The 11,201-nt window shown below is 32.2% G+C and overlaps 2 protein-coding genes across 8 annotated transcripts in view; one reads left to right on the forward strand and one right to left on the reverse strand.

Moving 5' to 3' along the window:
- Positions 1 to 11,201, forward strand: part of LOC122710694 — a 122,283-nt gene that overhangs the window by 42,676 nt on the left and 68,406 nt on the right. The window contains exon 1 of one of the 3 annotated variants that reach the window (XM_043928710.1): positions 1,855 to 2,454. The exons of the other annotated variants lie outside the window; for them this stretch is intronic. Within the exon in view, the coding sequence (XP_043784645.1) occupies positions 2,445 to 2,454 (10 nt within the window). The 5' untranslated portion in view covers positions 1,855 to 2,444. Of the gene's footprint in view, positions 1 to 1,854; positions 2,455 to 11,201 lie in introns of those variants that run through there. 3 annotated transcript variants of the gene reach the window in all.
- LOC122710692 (trichohyalin-like) overlaps positions 1 to 11,201 on the reverse strand; it is a 63,569-nt gene that overhangs the window by 18,460 nt on the left and 33,908 nt on the right. The window contains exon 1 of one of the 5 annotated variants that reach the window (XM_043928704.1): positions 5,837 to 6,551. The exons of 3 other annotated variants lie outside the window; for them this stretch is intronic. Coding sequence is in view for 1 of the 2 variants with exons in the window: in XM_043928699.1 (XP_043784634.1) it covers positions 5,837 to 5,946 (110 nt within the window). In the remaining variant the exon portion in view is untranslated. Of the gene's footprint in view, positions 1 to 5,836; positions 6,552 to 11,201 lie in introns of those variants that run through there. One more of the 5 variants, XM_043928699.1, reaches the window with a different exon arrangement.

Genomic DNA, 11,201 nt, shown 5'->3' on the forward strand with positions numbered 1-11,201 from the left:
TGCTTTGTATTTATTTGAGATTATAATCGACTTATATACAATACGATAAAACCGAATATACGAATATACGAGAATACTTCTTTTTCGCATTTTAACGCAATTTGATCGCGATTTGAAAAATGTATTTATTAATATTCAATTGACATTCTCTGGAAAATAAGGAATCGAAACTCGACCACTCGTACTTTCGCGTAACGTACGATCGAATTGGACATCGTGAGACGTGCGTATAAAGCTCGTAGTCAACGAGCAACGGAATAATGGCACCCGCGGGATAATAAAAACGGCACAGGAGACTATATCGTTCTGTCATGCACCCCTTATCGATCGAGCCAGTTTCCGCCTGACTTTTCGGAGATAACGGTATTGAAATATTGGAACGTCGTTTCGCACGAATTCTGGCTGCCACGATTTGGCACAAGGTGGTACCGATGGGAAACGATTTTTTTTTTTTTTTTTTTTTTTTTTTTTTTTTTTTTTTATTTATCTTATCGCAACCATTCGACGTTCTTGTTACCGCTTATGACAAATAGGATCCGGATTATATCGAGAATCGTTCGAACGCAGGAAATTTTTTTTTTTTTTTTGGAAGCTTGATTTGCATCGATTGTTTCGAAATGATATGAAGGAGGAAGAATGTAAACGCGTTAAATATTATGGAAGAGAATATATAGTATCGTTCAATTTAACGTTAATTTTCTTTTCGATGTAGGTAAGGGATAATTTCCAATATTTCTGAACAATTTTAGGAAAAAGTAACATAGAGTGAATTTAGGAAGGTAAAATGGTAAGTCAACATGTACTATTGCACGAAGGTCGACCTTGTGACAGTTCTTGATTAGATATCGACCGCGCATTTTTTTTATTTTTTTTATTTTATCCTATTATTCTATTCCGGTTAAGGTAAAAAGAAGGTACTATTTCACCATTTTTGCAAAATCTAATGTGTAACCAAATATTTTTTGTTTTAACAATAAATTTTAATTTCTCATTTTTTTTAGAAAATCAAGATTTTTAAAAATTTTGAAACTTGTGTTAAGTTTGAAACTTTTGGATCTAATTTTTCTTATCCTATTTTCTTATCTTATCTATTAAAATAAATTATTGATTCTTTTACATTATTTATAATTTTAAATATATGAAAAATTCAATTGTGATAAGAGAGAATACAAAATAATTCGCGTGTAACTGCTTCTATTTACCAAGTTCAAGAATTTCTGGTCACATCTGGATAGTCTGGATAATTGGCGTTCCATTGTAATTGTGGAACGTGGAGATATATTGTATTAATTGACGTAATGTTTCTCTTTGAAATCTTACACTACTGTGAATCATCAAATTATTAACAATTTTGTTTCATAACGATTCACTATTTTTTTTTAACATTTAACTTTTTAAAATTTTAGAATTCGTGCTTTTTTTTAAAAATCTATTTGATTTCTTATTCAAAGAGTTAAATTTCATTTGAACATAATTTTTGAACATAATTATTAGAGAATTTTTTTCTAAATCATATTTAAAAACTTTTCTATGGAGGACAAGAAAATAATAGTATTGGATGTTGATAATTTTATTAAGAATAATGTTACATAAAACTTGATAAATAAAATCGGTAATTGATTATTATTAAATAGTTTCCTTTGATTTCCTCGTATTTCGAAGTCTAAATTCTTCGCACTAACAAAAAGTTGTTTGTTTCCTTAACGTACGCTGAAAGCTATATTAATATCACAGGAAGCTTTTACTTCCTCACTCTGTATTCTTCTTCACTATGGAAAATTTTTGATAATAATGAATCTAATAAAAATTAATCATAAAATCATGAAATAAAATCTTTGAAAATTAATCCTTTAATATTCAAATTTTTCTTTTTCAATTACGAAAATAATTGAGACGGCCTAACCTCTAATTTAAATAACTCAAATTTATTCATAACTTAACTCGTTACCTTGTGTCTGTACTTTATCGAGTTAATTTATTCACCAAAAACAAAGTTTCCTAAATAACCTAAATAATTTAAATTCATTCACAGTTTACTTTAATCTATTTACCAAAAACAAGCTTTTTCGTTAAGAGTTTGCAAAACGTTGTTAAAAAAAAAAAGCACTGATTTCAACCTATGCGAGCAGCCAAGCAGGATGTACTTGCTAACCATTAAAGTTGAAACCAATTGAAGGTTGGCGATGGTCGGGGCGAGAAAAAGTGTCACCTAATTAACGTGAGCGGCAGCACCGTCGCTAATCGGTGAGTAGGTCCAAACCTCTAAATAGGATTACTTATTAATGACCAACGATTTGCTGGCTACCAAGAGAAGTAATGGACTCGTTCCTTTGATAATTGTCAACCTCGTGGCAAGGAAATAGAGAAGTGTACAGTTGTATTGCAGCTCGTCCCTTTTTACGAATTCATCGATGGTACGGACGAAAGTCTAACAAATTGAATCAATGGCAGAAGGTAAGTTGGCGAGAAATTGTAATTATTAATAAATCGTTGCGTGTAATTATCAGGTTAGAAATCGAGATTCACCTGATTTTGATTGAAATTTTGAAACTTATGTGCGAAGAGTTCTCTTTCTTTTTTTTTTCTTTTTTAAAGAAGATTAAAATCTTATCAAATTTTATAAATTATTAACGTTTTTTTAAATTTTTCTGAGAAGTTGAATGATTTATGGCGAATAGAATATTTCAACACTTTCAGAAAATATTTTCATTGATAGTTAAATATTTTAAAAAAGAAAAATTAACTTGTTAACAATCAAAGATTTTATAATTGAAACAGTACCGATTATTTAATTTCTTATGAATGAATAGAAAACAGTTCTATTCAATTCAGTACTCGGTTGTAATACCCTTTGTGCATACAATTTAATTAAAAGCAATATTAACCAAGTTTCTCCATTTTATCTCATATTCGTACACATCACTTAAATATTCAATTTCACGATTTCATTAAACCAAACATCACGTCAAGTTATTACAGTACTTGGTTATCACAAACGCAAAACATTTTAGTGAAGGATATATATATCTCAAAACTTTCTAACTTAATTTACTCTAACCTCTTTCGGAGACGGATAAATTAAACCTGCTATTTTTCTTTGCGAAATATTTTCTCACTAAAACAACACGACGAAGCGTCTAATGAAACACATCTGGACTGGAAATTTATTTCAAATTACTACTTGCAACATATTTCTTTATTTTTACAATTAAAAGAATTTGGGATAAAGCGAATATTTGAGAATATTAAATTGAGAATAATTAATCAATTATTTATAGAAAATAATATTGACAACTTCTTTTCTCGAACAACGATATTTATAAACAACGAAAAACAACAGTAAAACGGCAAATAAATCATTTACATCTATGAAGATAAATTATTTCTGAAATAATTTCAAAAAGTAATTCGTGCACATAATTCACATTACAATATTACAATATTAAATATTACAATAAATAAAATAGCAATATAAATATTTTAGCCACGAAAATTCCTCTTAAAACTTTTACAACGATAGGAAAAATGGGCGTCGATTGGAACTCCTCTCGTACAACTCGTATTCGCCAATCGAGAAGTTTTTTTTTTCCAAAGTGCATCCAATACAACGGATTGTGTTACACACCACGCGATTCGAGGTGGAAATTGAAATGCGCGGGGATAACGTAAGCGTGTTTAGAATGGAGGTCACGCGTGGCAAGGAGGATGCAACCGCAAATTATAGGATGATTATAAATTAATGTATTAGTATCAGTGCATGGCAGGCGTCAGAGGATGCGAGTGTTGGGTGGCCGTTATCACGTTACTCGCAACCGAGCGAGCAAAATAATTAGAACGAGCCTGTGCTGTGTGCGTGCGCGCGCGCGTGTGTACACACCACGTAGAGGAAAGCCTATTTCCGTTTAAACGGATAACCCTCTTGGATTATTAATCGGCCATGTCGTGGAGACGGTGTGCTTAAAGTAAAGGATCATATCGAATCGGAAAGGTGATTCGCGATTCTTCAAAATTGACTTTAATCCGCGAGAATGTTAATTAAATTTGCGCGGGAAATTTGAATGGACCGGTCGATGGATAATGGAGGATTTGAATCGTCGAATTTAATTTTTGGATTTAAAGGAATAGAGAGTAATACGGAATTACGTTTTGGAATAGTTTTTATATCTATTTTGAAATACTTTTATATTTGTTATAGGTTTTTTTTTTTTTATATTATCAACAAGATAATATAAAATAAAATAATATTGAACTCGTTAATTTATTATTCAAATTATGCATATATTCGTTAAATGCTCGCTAATTATTTAGAACTTCTATATATCTATCTCTCTTCTCAATTTTTTCCCCTCTCAAAATCGTTGAAAAGAAAAAAAAATAAAAATAAAGAAAAACGACGTGCATCTGTCGTGTCGAACACGACAAACTGCTCGAAACGAGGCGCCACCCCCCAGAAATAGTAGAAAACGAAACAAGATTTAGGAAAAATTCAATTCCCCAAGTTCACTGTGGCTAACAAGCAACGTCTACGACAAAATGTGGCGGAAATTGCGGGATGATCGTTGAATATTCGACACGGTTTCCTTTCGTCTCCGAGATTGCTATCGAAGGAGGGGAGGGGGAATGGCGGAAACCGTTGGAAAAATCTCGTTACAGCGACGTGGCACGTTTTACGATTCGACTGCTCCCCGGAGTTTCACGGTCAAAAGCGAACAAAACAGTTTTTATCACGGGGCAGGGGGGGACTTCTTCGATGTTTACGAGGCGCTGCGGTGCAAAACTCGAGGAAACAATCGTCGTGGTGTCGCCACGTGTCCTAATCCTTGCTCGGAATGGTGGCGTTGCTATTTATGGGGACGTGTGAACGACGTGGCGACGATTTCGTTGGCAATTGTTGAAAAAAATGGGATGGAAGGGGAGATTTACGCGGGAGATTTCGTGGGATTTGTTCGTGATTCTGTTGAATTGCTATGGGTGGAGAATGATACTTGGTGGAGAGGATTATTTTTTCACGTGTATTTAAATTAATAAAATATTATTATATTGTTAGAAAATGTTATGGGGAAAAAGTGTTGGAGAAAATCATTTGAGCAAGGATTTTTTTTTAGAATCTTTTCCTAATAACAATATTATAATTTCGAATCAATGGATGGAATATTATTTTAACCTTGAATGAATTACAAACTTATCTCAAAAGTTTTTTTACTTTTCTCTTTTATAATTAAGAAATGAAAAAACTGTTCATGATTATGCAAACTTTTTACAAAATAAATTTCTTTCAAATAATTGTACCAAATTAAATATTAATTACATTGCATTCTTCCTAAAGAATAATATTTCTACTACGTTTCAAACAAATTTATTAATATATTCTGATCCATTTGCTAATTATGTCATCTTTCTATTAACGATGCTTTATATTCAAACTAGTCATGCAATCACAATATCAAATATGACTAATTGTTATTGTTAGCAATCAAAACATTACGTATTGGATATAATCTGTCCTTATTAAATATGAGTTAATTAGTGATCAATTGTCACGGTCAAGTAGAAATAAATCCAATTGAATTTGCTAATTGTTTTTAATTAAAAATAATTGATATCCCATTATTCTATCATCTTCCCTAACTAAAATAATAATTTATTTCAATAATTAAACGCTTTTAAATTTTCTTAATAATTAAACATCTTTATAAAAATCGCAAGATTTTTTTTTCTTCTCAAAATAGATGAAACCAGGTGGCACACACACTTTACAAGAAACCAAAAATTTCTTTTTACTTTACTTTACTGGAAAAAGTATTGTTAGTAGGATTAAAAACGAGTAGAAAGATACCTGGTTCTAGATATTTTCCGGATATAATGGTACATAAGGCGTACATAAGGCCTCCCTCTAATGGAAATTCCAAGAACGTCGCATGGAAATTCGTAAATCGGAATTCGCATTCGAACACCACGTACGATCTCTGTGTTAACAGATACGGGAGAATTTCTCGATGAAATGTGCCGTTTCTTCGTTTTAATAGACGAGAAAATCGAGGGCGAGCGAAAATTTTGATAGAATCGAGCAAATTATATTATAATCGTTTTACATAAGCTGTCAATTGATTTCCTAGCCAGATGACGTAAGTTTCGTTCGTTAGTCAATAAATTGTTATTATTTCCTTCCACGACGAATCGTAACAAATCGATACAATCCATTTTAGATTTATGTAACCTGATCTAACTTATTACGAAGACTACACTTATATATTATAACTGTAGTAATATCTAGTAATATCTAGTAATATCTAGTCAGTAGAGTAATCGTTTCCCTTCGAGTAAAAATCTTAAATGACAACGATTGAGCTTGATCTGGCCAAACAAGATTCCAAACAAGAATTTATCGCCCATCCATTTCACACCCTCGTGAAATGCTCGCACCACGTTATCCCCAATTCCCTTATCAATGACCATTTTGGTTTACTCCAATAACGTCAACTCTCTATCACGAATAAATCTCGCGTTCTCTTCAACCATGTTAAGTACGTATAAATCAATCGCAAGCGAACGTTCTAAACGAACTTGATCTTGGCCACGAACTAACCATGAACTTCTTCGAGCACACCAGTTGCTCCATCCAATTCCTTCTAATTGGCCTCGAATTGGTTTAAATATAAATCTGACCGATCGAAAGAATACTAAGAGAACTCGAGAAAGAGAGAGAGAGAGAGAAGATGGGTTTTCGATGAACTCACGAGAACAGATGGCGCTGTCGGCCATTTCATAAAATTACAATGGCGCCTCGTTTGTTCGAGAAGTTGCGAGCTGCATACACCGAACCAGGTGAATTAACGAGCGTTGACAGGTTGAACGGTTGACAACACCGATAACAACAACGATTAATCGTTTCTGGCTCGTATTTAGAATGCGGTAAAATTTGCGGCTCGTTTTAATTAAAACCGGAAGAGAATAAACCGGACACGTAATTACAAATTTGTAGGAAAGAAGGATAATTTTGGCTTATTCATCTCTTGTTTTCTATGATGATTCTAAATGAAATTATCGAGAGACAATTAAATAAATAAGCACACACAAATTTAACCTAACCTAAATTTTATTAGAACAAATAGAAGAGAGGAAATATTCTATTTCTTGATAAACTTTCTCCTTTGAGGAAGGGAGGAAAAAAAAATTCTAATACTATCAAAACAGAAAAATCATCGAACCAAAGATTCATAAGGTGTATTAATTGTGCCGTTAAAATTAATTTAAGCGGCAGCCATGTTGCCTTTTCGCCCAAACAGGCGCGACTTTTTCTTCCTTCCCTCCGCGATGAAACGATCGCATTTGCACGCGACGCGAATGCATTTTTTGCGCAATAAGTTTGCTCATCGATTTTCCATTTGTAACCGTTGCACGAAGGGGATTAAACAACGTGTTAAACCTTTCGAATTTATATCGCCGCGGCATATAATCGCGGAAAGTAATCGCTGATTAACATTTTTTAACACTCGTGTGAAATCGATTGGAAACGAGAGCGAGCGAATTATGCAGAGTAATTAGGCTCGAAGAGAGAAGGCGAGAAAAAAAAAATTTAATCGGTTGACAATCGTTTGATTTCGCTGAGCACGTAATTTCAATGACCTCGTTACATGCAAATTGTACAAAGGAAAAGGAAAAATTTATCGATATCGTAAATCGAGTAGGTATGGATAGATATCTAAAAAATTGAACGATTGGATAAATGTTTTCCAGTGAGATATAATATCAAGTTTCTGTATTTATCATTTTAATGATGTATTTCATTCGTGTAAATTATTGGATCGTTCGGAAAATAGTTTCGTTTTTTCGTACGAGTGTCGCTAGTCGAACGTTTTTCCAGCCAACTTCACTCTAAAGTAGAAATTCTTGGATCGTTCGGAAAATAGTTTCGTTTTCTCGCACGAGTGTCGCTAGTCGAACGTTTAGTCTAGCCAACTTCATTTTAGAATAGAAATTCCTGGATCGTTCGGAAAATAGTTTCGTTTTCTCGCACGAGTGTCGCTAGTCAAACGTTTAGTCCAGTCAACTTCATTTTAGAATAGAAATTCTTGAGTCGTTCGGAAAGTAGTTTCGTTTTCTCGCACGAGTGTCGCTAGTCGAATGTTTAGTCCAGCCAACTTCACTCTAGAGTAGAAATTCTTGGATCGTTCGGAAAGTAGTTTCGTTTTCTCACACGAGTGTCGCTAGTCGATATCCAGCCAACTTCATTCTAAATCGTGTTGTTATTACGTATTTTGAGAGTTGAGCATTTCACGGTTTGTTTGTAAGAAAAATTCGTTCGATTCTGCGCGGTTGTGTTTCTCGTGCGTGATAATGAAAAGATGCAAGGACAAGAAAAAAGTTTGATGAAGCCAGTGTTAAAACTTTTTCAAAATTTCGTTGAAATTGACGAAATAAAGGCGTCGATTGAAGCAAAGCGACGAATAATAACTCGAGAAACCACGAATTTGTCGAATTCGACTGTACATGAAACAATTTGGTTTCATTTCGAAAAAACGAAATTATTTTCCGAACAATTCAATAAATCAATTTCCCTTAAGGATAATTTCGCGATTGAATCGAATTGGATATCAGGTGACAAGATATCTAAATTCTCAAAATTTTACTCGCACATTTTAAGATTTAAGATTGATAAAAGTTATTGCAGAGATAAAATTTCGCGTGGCGGCAATATTTAACACGAATAATAACAGAGATGGGTTATAACACGAGACAGACAACTCGTTTAACCGCGTTCTCTAATTCAATGCATCGCGTTATCGGGCAAAAAGCGTCGAGCCTTATCGTGCATTAAAGTAATTAGCAATTAAAGCAATTAGCCGTTGATAGTAAATGGAATGGCGCGCCTTACTTTACGATGGAAGGGGCTCGTAAACTTTTCCTCGTGGTTGGAACGAAAAATCGAATTGGGGATGATAAAATAATTTTTGAAGCTGCAATTATCCATCTTTTGTTTCGATCGTGTACAATAATTATCGACTGGAGATAGGGAAGAGTTTGAGAGACGAATTAGAATAATTAATAGCTAAAAGATAAAATCGAAATCTTTTTTTTTTTTTTTTTTTATTCTTAATTCTCGTTTTATTTCACAGTTTGAAGAATTCTTAAATTTAATATAATATTTTTCCATCATTTCATCATTTATTAAATTATTTAATAAAAAAAATAGAATTTAATCGCATTAAACGAGATCATCACATTTATGAATCATAAAATAGAATTATATCTCTTTCTCAACCATTTAAAAGTTTCAAATTATTTTTATCTGTAAAAATTTTATCATCCTGCATCGATCTTCGTGCATTCCCTAAAACGAAAATTAGCCGACCAATTTCATCGTAGTTCTAACGAGGTCCGTTAATAACAATGCCGGGGGACGTGTGTATTCTTTCAGTCTTAAACGTCTTAAATAACGACGTGGAAAACTTAAATAAGTTTTACAGGCCAAGGCGGACTTGTGAAATTAGCTCTCTAACCGTAATTAACTTCGAAAAAAAAGAAAAAAAAAGGGGATTGAATGCGAGGCAACAGCGCGAATTCGAAGGAGATAAAAATAAAATGTTTTAATTTTCATTATCTCGCGGTGATAAATTTTGATTAGAATAATTTCCTTTTTCTTCTCTTTGTAACCCCTTCCTCTACTTTTCTTTCTTTCTTCCTTTCTTTCTAATTATTTCAATCGTAAATTAATATAATAAAATAATTTCAAATTATCAATATTCTTGAAATTGAGATAATAAATAAAATTCAATTAAATGAATTATTATAAATTATCGTAAAAATAAATATTCGTTTAATAATAAATGTTAAAAAAATTGGATATATAGAGTAATTAAATATTAAAATTAAAAATGTATAATATTGAAATTTATTTAAAAATAAAAAATTAAAATTATTCGATAAATATAAAATAAAAAAGAATACGATAGACATTTATATTATCCCATTTCTTTATTAGAAATTATTTAGATTAATACAATATACTTTCAAGTCTTGTCCTTAAGATAAAAGTACAATTAGAGTATCTGGTTCCATTTAACAAATCTTGATCTAATTTGAATAATAAACACGTCTTTAACCCTTGGCTTTGCTAGAAAAAAAAATTATCAAAACGAAATATAATAATTGGAAGCGGAACGAAGCCTGGCTGTCGATCGATACAATTCGGTCCTCGCCTCAACTGCATTCGACGAACTCGAGTGCAAATTCGGGTAGAGTCCAAAGTTCATTATCAGTTTTATAGGGGAACTTTTTGCATCCCAGAAACATCCCAGGTGTTAAGGATTCCGAAACACACAGAAAACGCACCAGTTTCTCCCCTTTGATGAAGAAAGTTGAAGCTCGGATAGCTGGCCATCCGAGAAACTTTATTATTCAGTCTCCAGCTACAAGTTTCTCCTGAAACTGCTGCTGCAACTCCTTGGCCAACGATGAATAATGACTATCATTTAGTTAACACGAGGTAAAACAAATTACTATCTTGATAAATTGTTTGTACATTCATCATCGCAATAATACCTCTTGTTGACAAATTTATTAACGTTCAGCCTCCTCCATTTTTTTTTTAAATTTAATTCTTTCTATAAATCTTATTTATTTATTTCTAATAATACTCTACAGCCTGTATAATATTCTTGATATATTCGAATAAACTGTTACATATCGCGTTCACGACTTACAAATATTTTTTTCTATATAATTCTAAAGCAATAAAACTGTGCAATTTATACGATTTACACGACTTTTTTCTTATTTTCTTTAATAAGTTAAATGTTTATAAATGATTCAAATGTCACAAGTGAGCAATTCTATCGCATAAAATATGATATAATATCCTGAAAGAGTATTCATGGAACTGAATACATGGAGTATTGGATGAGTGAAAGATAAAAAAAAAGGATATTACCAAATAATTTTCTCGTGCAAATAATAATAATTAGTTACATCTATTAAAAATACGTTATGGAAACAATATAACAATACATAATTCGTGTGAAACGAGAAAATTGCAATTCAAATTGAATTAAATTTTGATCAGAATTTTTAGGTTAGATTTTCAATGGGAGAAGGAAAAATACGTTTCCTTGGAATTTAACGAAGGGTTATTAGTTAAACGTTTGAATTTTTTTTTTCAATTAAAACTTTTAATTAAATCCACTATAATATACCCCCCCCCC

Source organism: Apis laboriosa, unplaced genomic scaffold (genome assembly GCF_014066325.1).
Source record: "Apis laboriosa isolate Shangri-la unplaced genomic scaffold, ASM1406632v1 scaffold14_cov150, whole genome shotgun sequence".
Lineage (NCBI taxonomy): Eukaryota > Metazoa > Arthropoda > Insecta > Hymenoptera > Apidae > Apis > Apis laboriosa.